The 27,398-nt window shown below is 40.5% G+C and overlaps 3 protein-coding genes across 15 annotated transcripts in view; 2 read left to right on the plus strand and 1 right to left on the minus strand.

Annotated features, from left to right (window-relative positions):
- Positions 1-17,729, plus strand: part of CCPG1 (cell cycle progression 1) — a 65,975-nt gene extending 48,246 nt beyond the window's left edge. For 7 of the 9 annotated variants that reach the window (XM_073303804.1, XM_073303799.1, XM_073303797.1 and 4 more), the window contains 3 exons: positions 129-250; positions 5,139-6,544; positions 8,409-8,838. In XM_073303804.1, coding sequence (XP_073159905.1) covers positions 129-250; positions 5,139-6,544; positions 8,409-8,592 — 1,712 coding nt within the window. In that variant the 3' untranslated portion in view covers positions 8,593-8,838. Of the gene's footprint in view, positions 1-128; positions 251-5,138; positions 6,545-8,408; positions 8,839-9,036; positions 9,749-15,648 lie in introns of those variants that run through there. The other 2 variants (XM_073303801.1, XM_073303800.1) reach the window with 2 other exon arrangements.
- PIGB (phosphatidylinositol glycan anchor biosynthesis class B) lies at positions 6,982-23,546 on the minus strand. 2 transcript variants are annotated; one of them, XM_073303807.1, is made up of 12 exons: positions 23,335-23,546; positions 21,566-21,701; positions 21,053-21,170; positions 19,864-19,968; positions 19,517-19,647; positions 18,377-18,517; positions 17,821-17,872; positions 16,009-16,220; positions 13,722-13,786; positions 11,290-11,503; positions 10,299-10,476; positions 6,983-9,719 (listed from the first exon to the last, which is right to left on the minus strand). In XM_073303807.1, exons 1-12 carry the CDS (start codon positions 23,483-23,485, stop codon positions 9,600-9,602), a joined length of 1,623 nt encoding a protein of 540 aa, XP_073159908.1. In that variant the 5' UTR covers positions 23,486-23,546; the 3' UTR covers positions 6,983-9,599. The 2 variants fall into 2 exon arrangements, with proteins under 2 accessions (XP_073159909.1, XP_073159908.1); XM_073303808.1 differs by lacking the exons at positions 13,722-13,786; positions 16,009-16,220 and having other exon boundaries at positions 6,982-9,719; positions 17,826-17,872.
- Positions 23,202-27,325, plus strand: PIGBOS1 (PIGB opposite strand 1). Of its 4 annotated transcripts, none has more exons than XM_073303813.1 (2): positions 23,202-23,588; positions 25,189-27,325. In XM_073303813.1, the coding sequence occupies exon 2, from the start codon at positions 25,273-25,275 to the stop codon at positions 25,432-25,434; it is 162 nt and encodes a 53-aa protein (XP_073159914.1). In that variant the 5' UTR covers positions 23,202-23,588; positions 25,189-25,272; the 3' UTR covers positions 25,435-27,325. The 4 variants fall into 4 exon arrangements, 3 of the variants coding, with proteins under 3 accessions (XP_073159914.1, XP_073159912.1, XP_073159911.1); XM_073303811.1 differs by lacking the exon at positions 23,202-23,588 and adding an exon at positions 23,625-23,727; XR_012153993.1 differs by lacking the exon at positions 23,202-23,588 and adding an exon at positions 23,918-24,249 and having other exon boundaries at positions 25,189-25,260.
- Positions 27,326-27,398: the final 73 nt, after the last annotated feature.

The following is a 27,398-nucleotide window of genomic DNA, read 5'->3' on the forward strand; positions in this document are numbered from 1 at the left end:
CCATACAGTGAAATACAGTATCAGAATGTTCCTTTATTTGCCAGGAAACTAAATGCATCATCTGATAGGTCATTTCCATCTCTAACTACTGAGAGTCAAACTAACAGATGAAAGTTTTGCCTTTGTAGGTACAATACAGATCCAAAAACGTCAACAATTGGTAGAAAAAACACATGAAGATGAACTAAATGGTATGAAAGATGACCTTTACCAGTGCCAACGAGAGCAAGGGGTTAAAGCAGACTATAAGGTAGGGGTAGGTGTGATCTTTTCATTACAAATCATTGGGGAATATTATCTCCCCATGAGAGGTGTGTACCTTACATTAGTATTGAATCTGTTATTTTTATATGTTGAGAGAATGCTTTATCCCTAAGAAACAATGGAATCCACTCTTTTCTACAGGTTTCAGAATAGCAGCCTTGTTAGTCTGTATCCGCAAAAAGAAAAGGAGTACTTGTGGCACTTTAGAGAGTAACAAATTTATTTGAGCATAAGCTTTTGTGAGCTACAGCTCACTTCATCGGATGCATGTAGTGGAAAATACCATGGGGAGAGAACATGAAACAATGGGTGTTACCATACACACTGTAACAAGAGTGATCAGGTAAGGTGAGCTATTACCAGCAGGAGGGTGGGGATGGGGGGAACCTTTTGTAGTGATAATCAAGGTGGGCCATTTCCAGCAGTTAACAAGAACGTCTGAGGAACAGTGGGGGGTGGGGGGGGATAGTTTTACTTTGTGTAATGACCTATCCACTCCCAGTCTTTATTCAAACCTAAGTTAATTGTGTCCAGTTTGCAAATTAATTCCAATTCAGAATCTCCTGTTGGAGTCTGTTTTTGAAGTTTTTTTGTTGAAGAATTGCCATTTTTAGGTCTGTAATCGAGTGACCAAAGAGATTGAAGTATTCTCCAACTGGTTTTTGAATGTTATAATTCTTGACATCTGATTTGTGTCCATTTATTCTTTTACATAGAGACTGTCCGGTTTGGCCAATGTACATGGCAGAGGGGCATTGCTGGCACATGATGGCATATATCACATTGGTAGGTGTGCAGGTGAACGAGCCTCTAATAGTGTGGCTGATGTGATTAGGCCCTATGATGGTGTCCCCTGAATAGATATATGGACACAGTTGGCAACGGGCAAAGGATAGGTTCCTGGGTTAGTGTTTTTGGTGTGTGGTTGCTGGTGAGTATTTGCTTCAGGTTGGGGGGCTGTATGTAAGCAGGGACTGGCCTGTCTCCCAAGATCTGTGAGAGTGATGGGTCGTCCTTCAGGATAGGTTGTAGATCCTTGATGATGCACTGGAGAGGTTTCAGATGGGTGCTGAAGGTGATGGCTAGTGGCGTTCTGTTATTTTCTTTGTTGGGCCTGTCCTGTAGTAGGTAACTTCTGGGTACTCTTCTGACTTTGTCAATCTGTTTCTTCACTTCAGCAGGTGGGTATTGTAGTTGTAAGAACGCTTGATAGTCAGTGGTGTCTCTAATATGAACAAGAGGCTGCTAGGCAGCTCTCCAACACCACTTTCTACAAGCCATTATCCTCTGATCCCACTGAGGTTTACCAAAAGAAACTACGCCATCATCTTCAGCCTTCAACTAAAGCCTTTCAAACGCATCATCAAGGATCTACAACCTATCCTGAAGGATGACCCATCACTCTCACAGATCTTGGGAGGCAGGCCAGTCCTTGCTTACAGATAGCCCCCAAACCTGAAGCAAATACTCACCAGCAACCACACACCACACAACAAAAACACTAACCCAGGAACCTATCCTTGCAACAAAGCCCGTTGCCAACTGTGTCCACATATCTATTCAGGGGGCACCGTCATAGGGCCCAATCACATCAGCCACATTATCGGAGGCTCGTTCACCTGCACATCTACCAAAACAGACTCCAACGAGAGACTGCTGAATTGGAATTAATTTGCAAACTGGATACAATTAACTTAGGCTTGAATAAAGACTGGGAGTGGATGGGTCATTACACAAAATAAAACTATTCCCCTCCCCTCCCCACTGTTCCTCAGACGTTCTTGTCAACTGCTGGAAATGACCCACCTTGATTATCACTACAAAAGGTTCCCCCCACCCCCACCCTCCTGCTGGTAATAGGTCACCTTAGTTGATCACTTTTGTTACCGTGTGTATAGTAACACCCATTGTTTCATGTTCTCTGTGTATAGAAAATCTCCCCACTGTATTTTCCACTACATGCGTCGGATGAAGTGAGCTGTAGCTCACGAAAGCTTATGCTCAAATAAATTTGTTAGCCTCTAAGGTGCCACAAGTCCTCCTTTTCTTTTCTACAGATAACTCAGCTATATTTTTATTGGACCTTTATTTGCCTTTTAATTTATGTCTCAACAGTACATATGTATAATACATATTTTTCTTCATTAAATTCTCTTAAATTCTTACATAACATTATTATAAATTATATAGTGAAAAAAGTTTTTTTTTTAACCTGTTGCCAAAAACTTCATAATTTGATCAAATTTTAAGAGTAAAATAGCTTTTTGAAGTAATATAGGAGTCACTGAGGGCAGAATTCAGTTAGCAGTATATTGATTACAGGTGATGATGCATGGAACAGAAATAATGTGGGCTCTAAGAGCCCAGTTGGGATACGTTTTTTTGTAAAGTTAACAGCCCTACATTTTATTTGTAGACTGAGCAAACCTGAAATGGAATCAGTGAGACACAATAAACATGGGATCATACAGTACCATTTTTAATTCCTCACCCTGTTTTGGGCAAGGGGAAAGCAAGGTTTGATTTCCTTGTTCCCTACTCTAGCATCTCTTGACCAAGGGATGAAGAAAGTAACCAGAAGACGTGGTTGGAATAATATTGGCCCCTTTGAGCCATTTGCCAACTGCATTTACATCCTGGGGATCTGGTCAGACTCTCTACTTCTGTTAGAAGAACAGGTAGCAGCAACAGGCTGATTTTTTTTCATTATCACACAGCCATAAAATTGTGAGCAATTTTTTGGATGTAGAACTTGAAGTTATTTATCCCTTTGTCACCCTGACAGAGCACTGCAGTGTGTTTTGCATGGGCTTACATTTTAAAACCATCCAGACATGGAAGCTGTTGCAGAATTCAGCAATCTGCTTAAGTGGTTGTTCTTCTTGTGAGCACATTAACCTCTATGATTTGTAATGTCTGCCTATTGGTTGAAGTTGACTTCAAGATACTGGTTATTCTTTGAGTGATGGTCCTTATGGGTATTCACCATGGGTACATATGCACTCCATGTGCCTGAGACTTGACAGTATTTCATCAGAACTGCTTAAGAGTGGAGGCCTGGATTTCCAACTCTCTGCTCCTTTGTGATATATACCCTGACAACCCAGAGGAAAAATTCTAAGATGCTCTTTTGCAAACGCTATCCTGCCTCTCAGTCCTGTCATCAAAGGCCCTGTGAGCCCCCTAGGAAGCATGAGAGGTACACTCTTTGGATAGCTGGAGAGCGTTAAGTTTCTATTTACAAAGGACAAAGCTTTTTAGAAAGTCCCTGAGGCTATTTGTATCCATCTCTGAAAGAATGAAAAGAGAGAAGCGATTTCCTTGCAAAGACTCTTGAAATGGATTTTGGGGTTTAGTCTCATCTGCTATGACTTATGGTGGCCCTTCCCCTCAGTATCAGGATCCACTCAGCCAGAACACAAGCTGCCTCAGTGGCTTCCCTGCAGGGAGTTCCCCTCTCAGAAATCCGTTGAGTGGCTACTTGGGATTCCATTCACACCTTTACTAGGCATTACACCTCCTTTGGTTCACCAATCCTAGAATCTGTGGTGTACCATTCTTCCTTGCAGCTTCCCCTCCACAGTGAGTACTGTTTGGGAGTCACCCAAGCTGCCCCTTATGTTCTCAGTGGCATAGGGCATGGGTGCTGCCAAACACCACTACTGAAAAATCTTCTGGTCTCAGGCACACGCAGAACATACAGTAGAAACTCAGAGTTATGAACTGATCAGTCAACCACACACCTCATTTGTAACTGGAAGTACACAATCAGGCAGCAGCACATACAAAAAATAAAAAGCAAATACAGTACAGTACTGTGTTGAACATAAACGACTAAAAAATAAAGGTAAAAGAGCATTTTTCTTCTGCATAGTAAAATTTCAAAGCTGTATTAAGTCAATGTTCAGTTGTAAATTTTTGAAAGAACAACCATAACATTTTGTTCAGAGTTATGAACAACCTCCATTCCTGAGGTGTTGATAACTCTGAGGTTCTACAGTATGCGCCCACAATGAAAACCCATAGGGATCGCACATCTGGAAGTACTCCAGTTACTATAAGGCAAGTAACCTCCATTTTTAATATCTAGAACTCTGTACTTCCTGAAAAACAGGCCCCGGAAGTATTGCCAAAATGAAACATCTTTTAAATCATGTTTAACTTAACTGCGCATCCAAAGATAAAGCTAACACAACATTATGCTTTAGTATATGAGCTTATTCTTGCAGTTGTTAGGAAGAATTTGCACCCCAATACCAGATGGAGCATTGCATAGTTAGATATAGGTGTCTGGGTTTCCTGAAACAGATTGTGGATGTTTTCGCCTTCCTCTGACGCATCAAGCACTTAAGGCTAATATTATGTCATGGAAGGTTCAGAGACCTCCGTGACATATTCCGCAACAGCCCCAGGGCGGCGGGGCTGGAGCTGTCAGCTGGGGACCCTGCAGCTCGCAGCAGCCGTGGGCGGTGGTGGAGACCCCGGAGCCACAGCAGCGGTGGGAGCAGGATCTCCCTCCATCCCCATTTTGTCAAGTTATTTTTAGTAAAAAATCAGGGAAGTTCACAGGCTTCTGTGAATTTTTGTTTATTGCCCATGGCCTGTCTGTGACTTTTACTAAAAATAACCACGACAAAATCTTAGCCTTAAGCATAGGCCATTCCTAGAATCAGGATACCAGACTTGACGGACCAATAGTCATTTCAGTATACCAAGTGTTTTAGGACTGTTATTCAGTGTAGTGCTCGAATAACACTTATGCTTTGTGACTAGTTGGATGATGCTATGAATTCTTAATCTTTTACCTTTTTCAAACTTAAATTGTATGAATTCTAAGATTAATAAATTTGCTTGTTTGCTTTTTGTTTGTTCAGTCACTAAAACAAGACCTTGCCACATGTCTGATCTCTACTGAGGTAGAAAAGAAATCATTTGAATCTCAGAAAATAAGTCTTACTGCAGAAAACCAGCGCTTAAGGGAATCTCTGGAGAGGGAAGAAAAAGCTTTGGACTTGCTGCAGGAAGAGTTAAGGAAGCTGAGAGAACAAATTAGAAACTTAGAAGATAAAGGTATTAGTACAGAGTCAGTTGTCATGGAAAATAAAAAACTTAAGGTACATTTGGAAGAGGAAAAGCAGAAAATACACAACTTCCTTAAGCAAAAGGAGACACTTTTTGCAGAAGCACATATGTTACGGAGAGAACTAGACAAAGAACGTCATATAACTGAAGTTCTAAGAGAAGAACTGGAGCAGTTAAGTTCTCATCAGACACCCGACGACACAGACAATACATTAAGAGAGAATGAAGAAATAGAAACTTTGCGGGGAAGACTAACAGAGCTGGAAAAGAAGCTAAACTTTGAACAACAACGCTCTGATTTGTGGGAAAAACTGTATGTTGAAGTGAAGGACCAAACCGAAAAACAGGAAACTAATAAAAAAGGACAAGAGAAAGATGGTAAAGGAACAAGTAAGACCAAAAAGAAGTCCAAAGAATCATTTTTTGGCTCTGTTAAAGAAACTTTTGATGCCATGAAGAATTCCACAAAGGAGTTTGTAAGACACCATAAAGAAAAGATTAAACAGGCTAAAGAAGCAGTGAAAGAAAACCTGAAAAAATTCTCTGATTCTGTGAAGTCCACATTCAGACACTTCAAAGACACAACTAAAAACATCTTTGATGAAAAGAAGAAGTCTGGTGATAAAAGATATGAGGCAAACAAAAAAGGTAAAACTGTTTTTTGGGAATATAACACTCATGAGAATCCTTCTAAGCATACACACCATAGAGGGCCTAGCATGAAAAAAGAATTCAGAGAAGGAAGAAAACAGAGATCAACTCACTTTACATTTGAAAAAGATAGTAATTCACAGAAATGCATCAATAACCCAGAATGTAACAGAAAACGTCACTCTGTCCTAAAGGGCTGCTCTGGTATTTTTGAATGCGCTCATCAGGAATTTATTAGCCTGTTTAACAAAGTACTGGACCCTATTAGGGCTGAAGAATTTAATCAGTTAATGCAAAAATATTTGCAGCAAGAAGTAGATAGTTTCCATCACTGGAGAGAACTAGAGAATTTCATCAATAAGTTTTTCCATAATGGGATCTTTATACATGACCAGATGCTGTTCACGGACTTTGTTAGTGATGTTAAGGATTATCTTGAGGACATGAAGGAGTATCAAAGTGACCATGAAGGGATGTTTGAGGATTTGGATAAATACATCTACAGATACTACTTTCATTATGATAATTCACCTCAGTATGGACCCAGGTTGGTTTTTGTGTAATGTTTCCTGAATTAAAATATAGTTTTTAAGGACACCAAAGGAATTAGTATCATTGTTACCTTTTAACCCTAAAATGAATGTGGTGGGATGTCTCATGGGGACAGATTTTATTGGCTGTTGGGGCAAGTGACATTAGCACAGATTCCACTGTACCTTTTACAGCTTTAATGTGTGGGGGATTCCTTTAGAAAATAGTTCTGGATTAAGATTAAGCATTGCTGCTTGGAGCAACTGTTGAATGCAACAGAATGCTTGCTTACTGGCCTGAGCATCTGTGGTAAACCCCCCCCCCCCCCTTCCCGCCCCCGCATCCATTTTTAACACTGGTTACCAATAAAATTGCAGTAACTTTTAAACAACACTCCCTCCTCCTCCCCCTCATTGTTTCTTAAACCCCTTCATGGGGAGGGACAGGTATATTTGATAACTCTTCTGTGAGTTCTCTCCTAGTACATATGACTCTACCAGCTTTTTAGGGGTTTTTACCATTTCGCTGTAGCTTGCCAGGTGACTGAGCTTTGCTGTAGTTGTCCCTTGGGTGTGGATCTTGATCTTTTAGCCCCACAATAAAGCTTTTTCAGAGGTGTTGTAATCACTTTCTTTCTTTCTGCTTAAGACCCTTCTTATTGATGATGCATTTTGCTTGGATTTTTAATACTTCAACTGAGTTATTCCACTTACATATTACATTCTATTTTAACTGTTTTTTCTTAGCCTCTTGAGGGAAATAAGTCCATTTTGATCTGATGAGAGAGGCAAAGTTATGCTAATGTTAAAAAAAAAAATCTCTCTCTCCTTCCACTTTACAGTAGGACAGTAACATAACTTTTCCCATTGCACTCTTCTCTATAAAGCATATTTAACCCTTTAGAGCAAGAGCAGTTTTATATTAAAAATGTAAATGTACTGTTTGTCTTTTGGACTACTGTGCTGCTCCCTTTCTCACTCAACTTTTTAAAATATTTTTGAAATAGTTTGTAATTTTTTTTAATCTTATTGCAGTTTAGCTTTTAGAAAACAACTCTCAGCTGTTTCTTTATTGGTAATAATGATCAAGGGGTAGTTTCTAATTCCTGGTTTTGGTAAATGCACACCACATCTAACTAGCTGTATTTATTTATTTAGATTTTAATTTGCCTGTCCCATTTCATTATTAAAAGAGCTTTATAATATTTTGATTTCTCATGACTTTATTATTGGGTAGCTTGTTTTTCTATGCTCTGAATTAATTCTGAATGAGACTAAAACATCTGTTCACTGTTAAAGGCATTTAATTTTAAATATATTTAGTGACTACGTTATTTATCACTACTGGGTGAGAATATTAAGCAAAGTAAGACTGTATAGCCTTTTGCTTCAAAAGTGTGGGATGTGAGACTGTAGTACAAGCATAAAATTCCTTGGAGTTCCTATCATAGCAAAAAACACAAAAGATGAGCTTCAACTGTTTAACTGCATCCCCCAGCCCTCCACATAAGTGCTTGTATTGTGCATACACAGACATACATTATGGTGCAGATGTTTCTATTTGAAACTTTGTTTGCATATGGTCCAAATATCTTCATGTAGGAGTATTGTTCAGTCCTAACCAGCGTTGTGTTCCCTGTAAGTCAAGCAGAGTGGTGTGGTATGGAAACTTGCACTGGAGCTTATTTACCCTGACCCTAACTAGGGCTTTGCGTAATCTATTCAGTACATTTTGAGAGTACTAAGTACATAATAAATAAATAAAACCCACCAACTGTAACTCTCCTTTGAGCACTGGTAGTGAAATAATAATTATGGATGTAGTTGATTTTATTAAGATATTTTCAACAGCTCTAACCAAATTTTGTTTATTCCTTTCAGTCGACCTGCTAAAAGGCCTACTTTCACACAGTCTGAAAGTTCCAGACATGAAAAACAAACTCAGAAGCACCACCACCGTAATAAGAGAGAAGGTAAATGGCATAAACATGGTCGCACTAATGGAAGACACATGGCAAATCTTGAAATAGAATTGGGGCAATTACCCTTTGATCCAAAATATTAAGTAATTTGTGTATGGTAAAATCAGGAAGATAAGTAGGTAATTTCTAGTGGTTCCTCAATGGAAACTAATTGTTTTTCAACAAAACTGCAAGATGCAAGTGTTTCTTTATACAGATTGATTTTTACCCTGCTGTTCAAAAGCAGCAATCAAACTTCCTAACTCGCATTTTCTCTAGTGTTGCTTTACTGTTCTTTGGAAATGATTTTGGTTGTAGTTGTACTGTTATGGAAACTAGGTATGTTGTGACTCTTCTGTGAAAAATAGGCTTAATTGCATTCCATTAGTATAGTTCAAACTTGAATCATACATAATGTACATGTAATTAACATGGTTTGGTGTACTAACTTCATCTCGTCCTTCAGAAAGTAGATCTAAATTATGGCAACGCATTTGTTAATGTTTTGTAATCTTATACTTGCTTCTTGTCTTTTTTGGGGGTTCAAGAGCCTGTTGACTTATGAAGAATTTGCTGTGCTGCATTCTAATCAGCTTGCTGACATATGCACTTGAAATTTCTTGCACATCTTCATATTGTGGAAGAAAAATAAAGAGACGTTGTGGGTAAAAGTCTTTATTCATAAACAAATTTAGCATAGGTGTATAGTCCCATAGAGTTATGAAGTCTTGTCTTACTCCTCCCCTTTAAATCACAACAAATATCATGCAGTAGCTGTTGGTGTTGCTGGTGTTCTGTTAATTATTTATAGAAGCCCTAAGACAGATTAACTTTGTTTTTTTCCCTCCCCTCTTAACACCAAGAGATAAGATGAGAATATTGCCACTTAAGTTCAACTTTTCCACCACTGAAGAAGCATCACTAAACCGGTTACGTCCAGTATAATCCTTATCTACTGGCTATAAATTTGAGCCAGACCTGTCAATTTTGCTTACCTATTTTTAAGTATCACTGCCCTCTGTTCTGTACTAAAAGGCTGTTTAACCGAGACACCGCTGTGCAATACTGACTTGGGTTGGTCCCAGTTCAGAAACTGATCTTGAAGCATGCTTCATTTCACCCTTCTTGCGTAGACATAGATGTGGCTTCCAATTCGTCCTTGAGGCATATGGGTGTGAAAGACAGTAGCAGTTTTCTCATAACCATTTAGAGCAAGAAATGATGATATTTCCTGTAAATAAATACACTTTCATTTCCAAACAGTCCGGCATTTTTATACTGGTGGGGTACAGAACTGTGTTCCTAAACTTCTGTTAAACCAACCACTCAGCTACCTACAGAAGTTAGGTTCTGTGTTGTGGGAAGGAGAAATACAAACCATACCATATCATGACCCTTGGTTAGAGTGAAATCTTGCTCAGCGCCCCCGCCCCCACCTTGGACTTTACAGAAGCGTTCAAGGGGAAAGAATTCTGCTGATTGCAGGCTCCTTTACTCACTTTATGCCCATAAAGTCACTCAGTGCAAACCGTGTAGATTGTGTCTGTGCACCTCAAACTTGCCTTGGCACAGCAGTACTTCATGGCATAAAGGATTTGCTGGGTCCCCATGCATGCCCTCTCTGGGATCTTTCCCTTCACTCCAGTGACATAGTAGTAACTATGCTGTATTTTGGGCAAATGTTCAAGTCATACATTTTTAAAGGCTAAAGGTCATTTTCAAAGCTGCAATATCAGCTCTTCCTTCTATTTCTTGTGCATATTTGTGTTCTTAGCCTGATCTAGATAAAGTTAACTTGCAATTAACATACCTGTTCTAGCACACTGAAGAAGACCAAGTGAGTAGGTAATGTACCATTGTAAAACTCCTCATTAAGCCACTTGAGTGGATTAGAGTAAAATATATCTGCTTCGTCAAGGTAACTCTCGTTTCCAGTTAGGTCTGGAGGACATCGAAGAAATCTCATTGGTAGAGGACAGTGAACATGGCTAGGAGGGAGAAAAAGAAAAAAAAAAAACAGATGGTTGAGATCCAGTGTTAAGTGATCAATTCAGATCTTAGTTTCAATTAAGGACGCTATATTGGAGTCTGTAAAACGTCTTGTTCTCTTATTTTTCCATGATCAGTAGGTGCATCTTTCCTTTCTGTGCTAGATGTATAATGTTTTCTCATTTCTGTATTTCAAGTAAGCATACAGAAAGTAAAATGAGGTGCCAGTAGTGAGTGTGGTTGCAATTGGAGAGGTTCATAGGAAGCAATAATCCACAATCTGATTTATTTTAGATTTTAATAGCAAAAAGACCATCCTGAGTGACCTCAGTCCTATACTGGAGCACACTTTGAAAATAACATTATATTGTATCAATCCTTTAATTTTTATATATGTATCAGGATGTGTTACATACTGGAAGAGTTACTTTAGTCATGTCATACGTAATAGTTCTATCTGTTAACCTGGTAGCGGAAGTCAAGGAAATAAGTATTAAATCTTGACTCACCGCAGTAGATAAATATTGGAGAAGGAGTGAAGCAAAGCATACTGCTAGGGCAAGCAATAAGGGACCATCACATATGTCTAACACTAAGCTGTTTTGGTAAAACAGGAAAAAATGTAGATGCTGGGTGGAACAAACAATATACAATTGATTTTTCCAATTTATTATTTCATACAGAGTTAATACAGATGGAACAATTTGGTAATAGATGCACATTATCCATCAAATAATTCAGTATCTTTGAGGGGAAACAATTGTATGCTTGAGTAGATTTAGTATTACATACTGTATTAGCTACCTTATTACCTGTAAAAAGGAGTAGAGTGGCATGGCATCATTATAAAGACAGAAGCCCATGATTGGTTAGAAGAATTGTTACAGAGCTGCTGCATATGCATCATGACATCAAGAGAGCCACGCTGGTGAATCAAACCAGTGTACAGAGCTGGGAGTAAATTTGATAAAAGCAGGAAGGTTATTGCAGATTTCTTCCATGTCTTCAATTGTTTAAGAGAATACCCTAAAGTGAGAAATATAAAACAGTTAAGCAGATAGGCAAGTGTTAACTATTAGTTTACAGCCCTCTTTTGACATAGTGCAACTTACTGAAAATTGATTAGTCATGGTTAAAATAGAAGCAAAACAGTTCCTTATTTTTAAATAGTCAAAGTCATTGCCCCCTCCAGTTTTTTGTTTAGAATGGAAAAAAGGGGCATGTTTTCTATGGATTCCACACTCTAAAGTTGATGAGAGGTTAAGCTCTTGAACCTATTTTGTGATTCAGAGCTGCAATTAGGGCAGGTTCACCGGAGCCAATGCTCAATTTTTCTAGGCCTATATTTAATTCCATGGAGTGGGAAATCATTTAAGAAGAGGATAATGAATCAGTTTGAACAAATGATAAGGGAAGACTGTTACCAAAGTGTCTGGTTTAAGTGTCACAGCACATGACATACTTCCCCCTGTCAGTAATATGGCTCTCTGGTCTCTCCAACACTTTGAAAGGCCTGAAGCACGTTACTATACTCCAAATGAATTGCTGTTGTAGCAAGGGAAGTGGGGTTAGGTGCTAAGCAATGCTTCAGCAGCTGTGGGATGAAGGGAAAAGCAGCCAGGAGCTTCAAAATTACTGTAATGGGTGTTGACTCTTTATCAAAGGCTACCCTTCTGCAGTTAAGTGGACTGTTAACAAAAAAGCAAGATGGTATAAAACACCTGACTAGGACTTTGTCTACAAACTTAAGATGAACCAGTTCCACTTCTATCAGTTTTTAAATTGACTTTGTTAAACCAGGGCAACTCCTGTGTAGACACTCTTATTTAAATTTAAAATCAGGATTATTTTGGTTACAGCTATTTCTACTTAATGTAAACTAAAACAAAATAAGCCTGGCTTAAACTGCAATAAGAGTGTCCACACAGGGTTGCCCTGGTTTAAATAATGCTGTTTAAAATTAAACTGGTGTAACTTTGTGTGTGTTAACAAGCACCAAAAATCTGTTTTGTAATTTTGCTCAGCTTTCATGGCTTTTGAGATATTCTTCCGGCCCAGGCAAAAATGACAATTTAATAAGAGTTTTTTAAATAATACCCTTTCTACATCATGAAGCAACTAAAAAGGAGAAGTGCAATTTTACCTTTGCATTTAAATGTAATTGCAAATGCAATAAATTCTGTAAAAGTCAGAGGGCATGAGCAGGATAGGTTCACACGCAATTTCTTTTTAAAAGACACTACCTTAAGGGCATTTGACTCCCAGCATTTTTGAGGGGGTCCAGGAATGAATGGGAAATAAAAGAACAGATTCAGCTAAAAGGCAGCATTGTTGAAAATCTAAATGTTAGAAACTCATTATTTTTATGGCTTTAGAGAAGGGGTGGGTAAACTTTTTGGCCCGAGGGCCACATCTGGATATAGAATTGTATGGAGGGCCATGAATGCTCATGAAATTGGGGTTGGGGTGTGGGCTCTGGGGTGGGGCCAGAAATGAGGAGTTCAGGGTGCAGGAGGGTGCTTTGGGCTAGGACTGAGGAGCTCGAAGGCCAGGAGGGGGATTAGGGCTGAGCTAGGGGGTTGGGGGCGTGTGTGCGTGTAGGCTCCGAAGCGGTGCTGGGGATTAGGAGTTTGGGGTGCAAGAGGGTGCTCTGGGCTGGGACCAAGGGGTTCGGAGGGTGGGAGAGGGATCAGGGTTGGGGCACGGGGTGGGGGTGGCTCAGGGGTGTGGGCTCAGGGCAGCGCTTACCTCAAACAGCTCGTGGAAGCAGCGGCATGTCCTCCAGCCAGCTGCCCCATCCATAGGTGCTGCCTCTGCAGCTCCCATTGACCGCAGTTCCCAGCCAATGGGAGGTGCAAGGGCAGTGCTTGGGGCAGGGGCAACTTACGGAGCAGAGCCCCCTGGCTGTCCCATGTGTAGGAGCTGGAGGGGGAACATGCTGCTACTTCTGGGAGCCATGCGGAGTGGCCCCCAACCCTGCTCCCCAGCAGGAGCTCGAGGGCTGGATTAAAATGGCTGGCAGGCCGTAGTTTGCCCACCCCTGCTTTAGAGGTAACATTTAGCGGTGCACCTAGGCAATAGTTGCTCCTGACCCTATGATTCAATCTGTTTTGGTGGGGCTGTAAGTGAATAGAAAACTAATTCTAAACAACTTGACCATAACTAAACTACAGCCTATATTTCATGTAACAAAGTTTCTACAGAAGGGTAATCACCACACAACATTTAAAATCCAAATGCTTACCACAAAACACCATGCAAAATGGCAGTATGGGATATATAAACCTGAATTCTTTGTGGCTCAGCATGCTGTAACAAAACAGGTATGGTACTACTGAAATAAAATTATAGGAATCACAGGTTTGTTGACGATTCAATAGTATGTTTTATAGCATGTAGGGACAGAAAAGACAACTTGAACAGATTTTTAAAAAACTGAATTGTAAGCCTCCTCCTCGCAGTCCCGGCTGGGGATTTCTGCTCTATTATCAAACCACCGCATTATCTGAATCCGTTCCTTGGCCCCCAGCATGAAATATATGGGGCACGAAGAAGGGATTCAGAAAATGTGGTGGTTCAGGTAATAGTGTTTTGGAAAACAGGAGTATACTGCAACTGCAAACAAACTACCATTTTCCAGGAACTTTACTAACATATGCCAATTGCCTCCAGACAGACAAGGAGGAGCATTCAGTCACCCCACTTACATAAAGAAAGTTGTGCAATAAATATCATGCTTGACTACTGTGACAATCACATACTGTAGATGTTTTTACACCCTGGCAATGAACATATTAAAAATTTAGATCATAATTAGTACTTTACTAATTTTGTGACTGGGCAACAAAATGGTAGATAAAATTCAATGCTGATAAATGCAAAGTAATGCACATTGGAAAACAATCCCAACTATACATACAAAGCGATGGGGTCTAAGTTAGCTGTTACTGCTCAAGAAAGAGATCATGGAGTCATAGTGGATAGTACTCTGAAAACATCCACTCAATGTGCAGCAGCAATCCAAAAAAGCTAATAATGTTAGGAACTATTAGGAAAGGGGTAAATAAGAGAAAATATCACGCCATATAAATCGATGGTACGCCCACAACTTTAATATTGCATGCAGTTCTAGTCTCCCCATCTCAAAGATATATTAGAATTGGAAAAGGTACAGAGGGGGACAACAAAAACGGAGAAAGTAAATAAGGAAATGTTATTTACCCTTTCACATAACACAAGAACCAGGGATCACCCAATAAAATTAACGTACAGCAGGTTTAAAACAAATAAAAGAAAGTATTACTTCACACAATGCAGTGTCAACCTGTGGAACGCTTTGTCAGGGGATGTTGTGCAGGCCAAAACTATAAAGAATTAGGTGTGTTCAAGGAGGGTGGGTCCATCAATGGCTATTTATCAAGATATGGTCAGGGATGCAACCTGTAAGGAGAGACTGTTATCTTGTCATAAGCTGCTGTTCTTAACAACAAGTGAGGAAAAGTGCTGGTGGTGAATCAAAACTTAGTTGGGCACACTACACCTATGGAACAAGATTCATCTAAGCTAGGACCATACTACTATTCAATACAGTCCTATAACTTGTGGAGTCAGCCACGGGAGGCCCACCCCATTATACCCAGATCAAGTGATGTATAACTATCACAGTCGCTCCTATGCCAACTTCCCTCCTGCAGGTAGTACAGGGGGCATGACTAGGGCATCAGACTACTTTAACTTGTGCTATGGGACTGGAGCCTTACAGGACTGGGCCAGTGCAAGGTAGTTTAAAACCATTTTTGCATCCCTCAGTTTTGTGACCCAGTTACAAAATTTGTCTATATTCTATTAATACCATGTTCTGAAACATGGGAAGGCGTTTAACATTATTTGATATTTAAATAATCACGGTCACCTGTTTCACCTTCACATGGAACAGTCTGTTTCTACAGTGAGTGGTGTGTGAAGAGCCTGAACAAACTAATCCTCACTGCCATTTCTCATCCCCTGCAAACTGCTGCCTTCACCTCTGGTTGTCTTTTGTCATTTTGGCAACAGACAGGACAGATTTTTATATTGCAATAATCTCTGAATTGCTCCATATGCAAGTCTTTTCAGACGATTTCAGAAATCTTGAGTGAAATTAAACAAAAGCATGTGATTTTCTTTAACAGGCCTCAAGTAAACAAGACTTTCAAACTCACTGTGCTGCTGAAAGCAAACACCTTTTAACGATTCAAAGAAGTTCTCAATTTTGCTGCAATGCCCAATCTGCTCTCTAATCGCTTACTGTGCCACCAACATCAGTTTAGAATTATTCCATTAAGCCACTGTAGTAATGTTAAACACAGCTATGTCATACCATTGAATAATTTATTGTAAAATATTTGGATAATTTTTGTAATTGGACACTGCAATTTGAATGAAATTTTCTTTGCATTAATCTCTATTTTGTTCTAGAGAAAATAAGTTATGATTTTGACTTTAAAAATAATGTGACTGATTCAAAGTTAATTACATTTAAGGGAACTTACCTGTATACCAACACTGTCCAAACCACTACCACTAGAAAGATCCGATACCTCTTTGGTGCCTGGATGCAGCCGTGAATAAAGAAGGGTAGATGGGTGCCCAAAATAACCGGCAATCCCTGGGTCAAGTACCAATGCCAAGGATGAGAACCATAAAATGTCCCCAAATTCTGTAGCACATTAAACTTCAAGAATTTCAGCTGAACCAGTATCCACTGAAAGGTTAAAAAAATGAATTAGTTTTAAGTATGAAAATGTTAGATTAAGTCTGTCTGGTTCTGTTATGCAGCACTGACATTTTTTTTTAAAAGTACATGGTTTGAGCATTGGCCTGCTAAACTTAGGGTTGTGAGTTCAATCCTTGAGGGGGCCATTTAGGGATGGGGCAAAAATTGGGGATTGGTCCTGCTTTGAGCAGGGGGTTGGACAAGATGACCTCCTGAGGTCCCTTCCAACCCTGATATTCTATGATTCTATGATACCATGATTTACATTTTTACCGAAAATCATTACAGCAAGTTTTTAAAGTAAAAAGTATCTTGTGAAAGCAATTTAGTTACTTTCAGCAGTTAATACAAGTTACAAGCATTATGGTTTGAAAGTTTTCTACTACGATTCTGTCATACAGAATAGGCCTCTTATGCTGAACAATACAAATGTGAAATGTTTTAAAAATCTACACACAATCGGTCTTATGTGGTCACTAACTAACTTCCACAAAAAGTACGGGCTTATCTTTTACGGTTAGTGAATCCTTTAAATGAGACATGGGTTGTCCATAGAACTTTCTTTTAAAAACTAGGGGCAGGATTCTCAGATTTGCTCAACATCGGTGTAATCTGCTCATATTTAAGTTACTTCAATGGAAGCAGAGTTGGATCAATGCTGAGCACTTCTGAAAATCCTACACTAAATATTTTATACATCTCTTCGAGCCCTATAGAATTTTCTTCTGCACACTTGCCTATTGCTCTAATACTTCTGTTACCTCTGTAATGTCTCCTGCTTGGAAAAAATCTTTTCTACATATTTTATGACATTGGGTTAGATGGACAACTTCAAGTTCGCCAAAATTGTCCATCTTACAGTAATATCGGCAACAATCATCAATATATTTAACACTTCTTACACAGAGAGCTGTGCATCTTTACCAGCATGAAAACTGAAAACATGCAGGATATGACTTTGAGCTTTTGCTAATCTTTGTTTTACATAATTGATACCTATAAAAGCTGCTTTTTGTAAATGGTAAGTACTAAACTGCTGAATACTTTATGGTAACACAAGATGTCAGAAATGAAGTTTCACAAGCAGGTTTACTAGGACAGTGCTAACTAGGATCTGTAAATACTTTTAGAAGCAAATAAATACCAAAATGCTACAACTAAGCTATCCTAACAGAAATTAATGCTGAGCTAACCATAACACTACAGCTCTCCCAGAACATAAAATATGCTGCAGAGAACTGTGTAAAGTTTAGTTATTCTGTACATAATTAAATTAACATGCAAATATCTCTGAACACTGACACTAAGTATCAGTGAATTGAGAAGCCATTGCATTGTTAGTCTTATTTGAAATGGCATTCTAGTGATTTAACATAAGTGTAGATATTAATGGCTAGAATTATACTCATAAGATTATAGGATACAGACGAACTGTTATTTGAGGTGATGCCAAAGGCAGAATGTACAGATCTCAAATCATTGAGACAGTGACAGCTCTTGAATTAGGAAAGTGTGGAACCACCTGCCCAAGTACAAAATTGTTAAACATGCTCACAAATTTAATTTAAGACATTGTATGGCAACTTACCTCACCAAAAAATACACGATCAATTATTAAAGAAATCCCTAGAATGACCAATCTGCAAAAATCAAGAAAAAACTCCTTGTATTACTGACATCTTCTGAATGTTTACACTTTTCTTCAGCTTGCCTTACACTTCATTGTGTATGTGTCACTGTCCCCTAAACTAGTCACAGTTACTTAGAATGATTGATTCACCACACTTAGCCTTTCCGGAACACCCCCTGGTTGGCTTCGAGGTCCTCCTCATATTTTCCCCTCATGAGATCTTTCCATGAAACCTCCCTCTTGTGGGGATCACAGCATTTGTACAGGAAGCAATCCCCTTCTCCAAACTGTTGCCATAGTGTTTTATTCTTCACTTTTGCACATCTCCCTAAGTTAAAACATTCAGGAGGTATCCTGCCCCTGGCTACAGTCTTATTAGTTTTAAAAAAAAAAGTAAATATTGATAAGCAGAATGCCTAAATGAAACCTGTTAGTATGGTATAGATGGTAACATATAATACTTACTATTTATTAGGCACAGTGTCATAATTTACTGAATTAATAAAATACTTACCCTACTGGAATATAGCTGTATAGAACAAGGTCTGCCTTCTTCTGTTCTTGCCAGAAATGCCTGAGCACCAAAGGTATCCATGGAATTACAGCAGTTGGACGAATAATAAATGCAAGTGTTACCAACGTTAAATATTTGCAACTAGAAAAGAAGAAAGTATTAATTAAACCGTCAGAGCACAATTATAAAAAGAGACTTAATTGCTTTTTCATTATATGATATTTTGGTCTAATGTGTCAGGACTACCACATTTTTCATGTCACCATGTTTCTGGACACTGACTCAGGCAAGTACAGCATACAGACTTCTGTACACAGCTCTGCCTTTAACCTTGAATCTTTAGGTGCAAACGCTTATTGGCCTGGTTCTATGAAAAAAAACTGTGCAAGACTTATGCAAGACTAAGTATCTAACTAGAATACAGGCTTTTTAAAAGAGTAATTACTCAGTTCAAAATTAGTTAATACATTGACTCTGAATACTTGTTTGGCTTGAGTGACCATCTTTCATGTCCTTCTTAAATTCTCACAAATTAATTGTCTCTGCACTCCCCTAAAGATGAAATTAATGTCCCCCACAGGTAATTATTTGGTTTGAAATGAGGAACAGCAGAGTAGTCATTTTACACACCTACTACCATCCCCTGCAGATATGTGTAGCAACAGCACCAGTTACCATTCCACTCAGGAACTAGAACAGCTGCAGCTTCTCCACAAACTGAGGATCTTGGGTTGCTGGATCAAGTAAGGATTAGGTTCCTATGGCCCCATCCCCAACAGCTTATTTGGAACCAGCACAAAGAACTCTTGGGATACAGAGAACTTGAAGGCTCCATAGATGAAACATCTATGCAGTCTTGCCTTGAGGCTTAACTGGTTTGCACACCACTGCACTGGACCTGTGAATTTCACCCTCAGTAACAAAAGGAATAGTTACCTTCCATATTATCTTTATACAACCTGAACTAATCTTTCTAAATTCAGAAGCCTCTGGATTTGTTCCAACAGAAGTAAACATCAGGGAGGATAACAAAAGGCAGGAAAAGTTTATATATGAACAGTAAGCATTATTTTAACAATTGCATCCATTTTGATTATCCCAACCAAAAGTTACCAATGTTGTTAGTGTAAATTCTCTCACCTGCTCTTTGTCTTTGAGCCTTCCATGGGATAGTAGAAAAGAGCAAAGATGGTAAGAACGGTTTCCATGGTGTTTGTTAGAGTTCTGGTACAGCAATACCATGTAAACCAAGAGCACAACTGGCAAAGGTACTAAAAACAATTATGAACAACAGGGTATGGGGGGGGGGGGAAGCGTTAATACAATATTTGTATAGCCTTTAACAAAAGTGGTGATAGCATTTAAGTCTAAAACCTTTCAGACATTTACTAATATCATTAAACCATTTCTTAATTTCTGCAGTACACTGTATGCTAAAATACTATAAGGCACATACATAAGACATGTATTTCAAGGCTGAGACTCACCACCCACTTTGCTGTTTCTGCAGTTTCTAGGTGTCTCACTAATGAGTAAAGCTTTACGTCTGCTAGAGCTGACAGAAGTGCTTGCACAAGTCTAGGGATCCAAATCTACATTAACAAAAAGAAGAGAAAGTTTCCTTATTTTTCTGACTCTTGTTTCTGAAGCCCCTATTAACTCCCAAGTTTAACTGCAATATATAAAACTAGGAGATTCTTGAAACAGCAATCCACTGAGGAAACAAAACTAAAGGTATATGACTGTCCTCTGTACATTTTAATGGAAAGCTCTTATTATTTTAAATACTGTAGTCCTAGAGAAAGATGAGTCCAGAGTTTCTATTAAAACCAAGCAAAGAAAGCCAGTCAATTTGACATTCAGTTGAAAGTTTCCAGAAACTCAAGGCAGCACTTTCAAAATTGTTCCACAGTGATGTAAGTCATCTTCTAATGAAGTCAACGGGAGTTTTATTCACAGTCTTCAGTGGCAGAGTTATGTCAATACCGAGTGCTTTTGAAAAAAACCTACCCTCAGATTCTGTTCAGTTGTTAGTTATTTGCAGTGGTCTTATACTTACAGCCAAAGTAATCTGCTAATTAAAGAGCTACTGAGTACATCATGTTCTGACTCTAATGGCTAAGGATATGATTTAATCACGGAGGTCACAAATTCCATGACTTCAATGAACCTCTGTAACTACTTCAGCTACAGCCCCCCGCCGCAATGACTGTGGTGGGGGCTGGAGCTGTCAGCCTCCCCCCGGCTTCAGTCCCCTCACTCCATTATTTGTACTAAAAGTCATGGGCAGGTTGCGGGCTTCCATGAATTTTTGTTTATTGCCCCCGACCTGTCTTTGACTTTTACTAAAAATAACTGTGACAAAATTTTAACCTTACTAGTGGCAAAACCCTATCTTCTTTGACATTTGAAGAGGTTGACAGAGGTCAAGAATCACCATCTTCAGCCCCACTTCTGCCACTGGAGCCATGCAAGGGGACCCTTGTGGCCAGGCAGAGCCAGAGTTAACTTAATTGAGGCTTTGGGCGCTGGCGAGTGTTTCACTCACCTGGATCCAATAGCCAAATCTGGGTCTTTCATTTTATGTGGAGGGCAGTTAAATTTCTTACCTACAACACTTTGAAATTAATTTTAAGTAGTATCTGAGCTTTTAAAAAATATTTCCTTTGTACTTACCAGCAGCTGAACGTCATCCTTTGCCAGCAGCTGTAAAACTCTGTAGATAGTTGCAAAGAGTAGTGGGTATGAATAACCCCTTAAACCTTCTGCCCATTCCCAGGTCAAGTAGCCATAATTAGTAATATTAAGGATATTTAAAGAACTTAAAAGTTTTCCTGTTAGCTTTCTGCTTATTCTCAGGATTTCCTGATTCTATGTCAAAAATCTTACTCTGTGGCCATTTTCAATTAATGATTTCTGCCAATGGTCATATTAATTTCTCACTGCTAGGGAAACCTCTAGCTTAACACACCTCCTACCAAAAAAGGACAGTAGTAGTGACATAGCTCCAGGAAAGTTACTAGGATATATAAAAGCATGGAGTGGAGAGAGCATTACTAGGGCAATAAAGTCATCATAAACAGATATTACAGTATTGAGGACAAAATTATGACAAAATGAAAAAGTGAGCACACTTAGTTCAGTTCTAGAAAGATTCCCCTCATTTTAACTTCAAAAAGCAAAGGATATTTGAATACCATATGATGTGCAACTTCAAGCGACTGCCAATATTCATCTGGAACAAAGCTTGTCTGGACTAAAAAGCAGTTAAGTACTCGCAGAGTTATGGTAAACAAGACCAGATAAATGTTCTCGCCAATAAGATCTGAGAAAGCAAAACATTAGTTTAGAGAAAGTCCTTGTTATATTCACTGAAATAATAATTGTTTATGGCTATTGATCATTGAACAAAGGCATTCTCTTTAAAGTGATAGCTTTTAACTGTATAGTAGCTTGATCTTCTTAGAAGTGAGATATATGGTAGCACTTCTGAACAACTTTCATTGTAAGAAAAAATACACATCATACTTAATCCTTTGTCAAGAAGTTCCATCATTTTATGTCTCAGTTTGCACTTTAATAGCATTATTCCTTACAGCCTCCAGTTTGATTCCATGTTGAAGTCTTAAATTATTGTAAACTACTGTATCATCAAATCAGTTGCAATGACTGAAGGATCAAAATCCAAATTAAAACTGAATTTAGTGAGAACTTTTCAAACAGGTACCTTGGACAGTTATTAGTGAGGAAGAAAGAGTTAGTGGCTTTGGGTTTAGTTATTCTTCCCCACAGCTGGGCTTCATTAAAAAAAAATTGCTCTAGTCTGGAATCTCAGCTTTTATAGATATATATTTTTACAAGTAAGCCACTGGTTCTCAAGTTTGTAAACATTAATTGAATGTAACTGCTGTAGTGGTGTCTGATTTTGCAGAATCTGAAAAATTGACAGAGGTGTGAGTAGCCCTGTTCATTTCACTGGTTACTGACTCTGATGTCCAATGAATGATAGCCATTTGAATTAAGAATAACTATTTCAAAATTGATCAAAGCATGAAGGAAAGGTGAGGAAAGGATAGAGGACACTTGCAGCAACCAAAAAGTGTTACTTTCCCACGGTTTAGTGGTGGCAAGCAATGTTCTTCAGAGTCCCCTGCTACAGGGTCAGTTATGGTAGCCTCCTTCTTCCCCCGCAATGATGGCAGCAGAATGACACCCTTAAGGGCCTAATCTGCTCTGGTGGTGACTGCAGGGGTCAGGCTGCTCCCTCCCTTACTGCCACTAGCTGCAACTGCTGCTCCCCCCTCTGCTGGAGGCTGTCTACAAACTCAACTCAAGCACATCAGCTATACTGACCTCTCCAGTTTCTCTTCATAAATGTGAGCTAGAAACTTTTTAAAGTAAAAGATTAGGTTCTAATGTAATCAGTTGACTTTGGGAACATGCTACTTTTCTTATGCCTTCATGTAATCATGGGTGTATCCTATCCTAATCAACGGTGAACTCTAGCAGTGCAGCTATACAAAGTTTTGAAGTGCATAACTGCTGCAAAAGACATCTCGCATTGGAGTCCCAAGGAGGCGAGTTTGCGGGCAGAGTTTCTGAAGAACTGCTTCCTCCGCCCCGCCCCTTGAAGAAAACACCTCACACGCAACCTGGCGTAATTAAGAATCCCCTTGGGTCCCTCCCATTTACCCAACTAACAACGGGAAGAGACTGCAAGGCCCTGGCCCACTCTTGGCTGGGAGAGAGCTGAGCCCAGCCCCGCTGTGCTGGTGCCTCTCACGCCCCCCACGCAGCCGGCCCCTCTGTTGGGGTGTCTCGCTAAGCGGCGGAGCTCCCTCTCCGATCGCTGCGGCCCGGGCTCAGAGGGCTCAGCGGGACACAGCTCTGCCTATTCCACCGCGTGCCCAGCCTCAGGCCCTTCCCTCAGAGCTTCTCCTCTCCCGGGCTCCCCTCACCTGGGCCCCGCTCCCCGCCGGCCCCCGGGGCAGCGCCGTACAGCGCAGATTTTCTCTTCCGGAGCCGCACGGTATCGGCACTGCGGGTCCGGCCACGGGGGAAGAACCCGCCTCCACCCCCCGCCCGCATGTCGGACTCCGCTCTCTGCATGGAGCCTCGAGGCCTGGCGGGCCACTCTCTCTTCCGCAGTGGGCGGAGTCAGAGTGACGCCCGGGGGCGGGGCTGTGGCCATGTCGGAGCTTTTGGAGGCTGGGTGAGCGCATGTGCGGAAGAGTAGGGGCGGGCGTTTGGGTCCTTAAGGGCGGGGCCAGGCTCTGTACTTCCGGTAGCTTGTTTGGCCTCTGGAGGTTTCATCTCTATGGTTTAATCGGTTCGACCGAGGGGCTTTGGAGGTAGGCGGCGTGCGCGGCCCCGCGGTAGGAGGGGTTTGCGGGGCTGATGTCCCCGGATCTCTCCTCTCGCTTCTCTACCCCAGCCCCCATTGACGATCGGGGGGGGGGGGGGAGGGTGTGTGTTCCCCTCAGCCTTGCTGTGCCCAGCACGGAGCAACAGAAGCCGCTGGGCGCGTGCCGCTTCCTTCCCCCCCCCCCCCCCGGTGCCTTTCCTTGGCTGCCCGCGGGTGGGGCTGCGCTCAGGCCTTGGGGTGGCGCCCCCTAGTCTCCTCCCCTTTTGCCGCCCCCGCCCATATTTCTAGATCTGCCCCGGCCCCGTGGGCGGGCGAAGGGCCGCGGGCAGCGCCTCTCCCGCACGCTGCGTCCCCCTCGGGAAGCTGGGCGTTGTCGTCTTGATACGCCTCTCGGGCTACAGCTCTCCCGTGCCCAGCGGTCTCAGCTGTTTCAGTCCACAGCCCTCTGCTGCCCGCCCTGGCTGGCTAGTCCCGCTGGTGTCGGGAGCTGGAGTCTGGAAAAGAGCTGGTGGGTCGTGTCCCCGAGCCTTAATCCGTGCGGCGTCTGTCACCGAGCCGCTGGTAACCGGGATTTCAAGCCGCACTTCTGTCAGTTACACCTAGTGGCTAGTACTTGGTGAACCGCCATTGAAATCCAGATTGCTGTGAGCTCAGGTCGCGGGGAGAGACACTAGCTGCGCGGGGAGACGCCGGCTGCGAGCGGACACAGGGCAGTGGCGGCGTAAATTTTCCCTATGCTGCCCTAATGACGCTGCTGCTGAAGGAGACTGTAAGCGGCTTTCTGAAGGGGAGTTGAATTTCTAAAAAGTTTGGGGAAATGCTGAGATAAAGCTTTCTGCCATATTTTTTATGTGTTTATCATTTAACAATGGCACTGCTTTAGAGAATGGACAGACACATTCCCTCTACTGAAGAGCTGAGAGGCAAATGCGATCTATTGGATGATATTGGAACTAGTACCCATAAAAACCTCAATCCTGTTCTGGAGAGTGAGCTTAAAGACCTCCACACTCCTGATCTTTGTATTATACAGTACAGAATGTGTGATCCAGTTCCTCCATGTGACCAAGAGAAACCTGCTTTTAAGGTGAAAGCAGTGTTTACAAGAGAGGAGCACTTCTATCTTACTATCAGTAACTGAACACTGATTGTTAATCATGGTTGGAGTTCTTGCTCTGAAAAGTGGAACAGAGCCATAATTCTTATGCTGTCTCAGTTTAGGTGCAAAATATAAATATTGGTCTTAGACCCATCTGTTCACAGTTCAAATTGATTTCAGTGGAAATTGTGTGCATGGGTGATGTCAGAGTATTTTTTGTTTTGTTTTTTGTATAGCAGCCCCTACCCAAAGTAACTGTGATAGTCACTTGTCCATACTTCATTCTTTTTGGACTGCAACAAACATTACAATGAGTAACATTTTACATTCACTTTCATTTATATCCAGATCTGAAGACTTTGCTTGGCTACTCAGATGTCTTTAGAATTTCTTTGAAGACCAGTGTGGCAAGTTACAGCTTTGGCTGTTAAAATGTATGGTAAAGTGCCATTACCTCATATCTTTCTGGGGGCTCTCCTTGGAGTTGCAGGAGGAGTCTACATCTATAAACCAATATTTGAACAATATCACAGAAAACAGAATAAATTAAAAGAAATGCTGCAAGCACCAGAACTAGAAGAGAAGAAAGAATAGCAGGAATTACATGGAGCTGCTTGGTGATATTGGCTTAGACACCATAAACTTTTGTTCTGAGATAAAAACAAAATAACCTATTTTATTCTTCAAAATGAAACTGGTTTGTCTTGGTGAAGAATAAATATGCTTTTTAATTAATGTAAATGTGTTGTTTTCTTAGTTGACCAGCTGCACATACACTGACTGAATTGCATTTGTTTCCACTGACATTTTTCCTTAAAATTATAGGTTTCTAGTCTTATGCAAATTCAGAGTTAGGTCTGTCACTCTGCCCTTAGTCCTAACCCCATTGGGAATAGAAAGCATACTTGTTGTATGTGTGATCTGAGAATGGAGTGTGCGACCCAACACTGAGTTTCTTAGCTTTTTAACAGCATGTTATAACCTTCATGCTGTAAAAGTAGAAAATTAGACATAGGAGAGCGAGTGCCTTTTAGGGAGAGATGCTCCATAATGGTGTGAGCAGAAGGCTAGAAGGGTTAGGGCCTGCTGAGTTCTAGTTTGAGGTCTGACACTGACTTTCAATGTGTGTTTTTCTTTTGAGCGGGGGGAGGCAAGTCAACTGACTTCTCTGTACCTCAGTTTCATTGCTACGAAAGTGGGGCTAATGCTTACCTGTGATTTCTCACAGGGAATTGTGATGATTAGATAGTAAATGTGAAGTGTTTTGGTGGTGGTAGGGATGCTTATTAGTCTATCCCTCACAGTCAATGCAGGATTGCTCCTAACCAACTATTTCTTAATGTCTTGTCCACTGTGGTTCTAAATGTTCTACTTGATGGGACTCTTTAGGAGCTAATGCTGCAGTCTAATAAGTCACCCTTTGGAGACTACTTCAGCACAAAGATGTTGTATATGTGAATTTGAAAATGGTCGCCATAATAAACAAACTCTGGTGCTAGGGTGAAACAGCACTGCACACTTTCATAGTATATTTTTAAAAAGCATAACTGTCTTGGAAGAGCTATTTTAATTCAAATCTAGGTGGTGTCCATATGGAATCTCATTTGGACAGCACAAGAAAAGTGCATTTCCCTCAACTCATAACATTTTATTATTAAACTTTTAATGTTCCCTTCCTAAGACTTTTAATTTAAAAAAAAAAAAAAAAGCCTGAAGGAAGTGGCAGCTGGATTCTGTTAGGATATAGATATTCAGGCCTGTCTGCAAAGGCCTGTCCTTTAAGAATTTAGGGGTATTCTTATCACTTGGCTAGTTCTAGAGGTATAAAAGAAAGAATCAAAATCACTGTCTGCTGGTGTAAGGGCCTTCTCTTACTGTGACAGTTTGAGGCCCTGTTCTTAGGCTAAGGCCTTTGGCTAAGCAGCAGAGGCAGCCATAAGCTAGGAAGCAAACAGTCACATCCTCACATTCCAAACTAGTCACATTGAAATAAGGTGCTATTGGGCTGTCAAGCACTATCAGGACAGGATTGTATTCCTATCATCTCCAGAGAAAGGGAAGTGCCTAGAAAATGTAAAAGGAAACTTAGTTTGATAGCATCCTGTCTGGCAAGAACTCACTTATCAATAGCTGGGATGTGAAATCCTCACTTCTGCATTGTTTTGTCATTATAGTTCCCACTTTGCTATTGTTTGTCTGTATAATCTCTGTCTGGTTCTGTGATTGTTTCTGTCTGCTGTATAATTAATTTTGCTGAGTGTAAACTAAGGTGGTGGGATATAATTGGTTAGCTAATCATGTTGCAATATGTTAAGATTGGTTAGTTAAATTTCAGTAGAATGATTGGTTAAGGTATAGCTAAGAATAATACTATATAAATTAGGGGCAAACAGGAAGTAAGTTGGGATTCGAAAATAAGGAAAAAAAAACTTGTATTTAAGCTTGCTGGAAGTTCACCAATAAACATCAAATTGTTTGCACCTTTGGACTTCGGGTATTGTTGCTCTCTGTTCATGCGAGAAGGACCAGGGAAGTGGGAGAGTGAAGGAATAAGCTCT

This window comes from Lepidochelys kempii, chromosome 10, assembly GCF_965140265.1.
Source record: "Lepidochelys kempii isolate rLepKem1 chromosome 10, rLepKem1.hap2, whole genome shotgun sequence".
NCBI classification, from domain to species: domain Eukaryota; kingdom Metazoa; phylum Chordata; order Testudines; family Cheloniidae; genus Lepidochelys; species Lepidochelys kempii.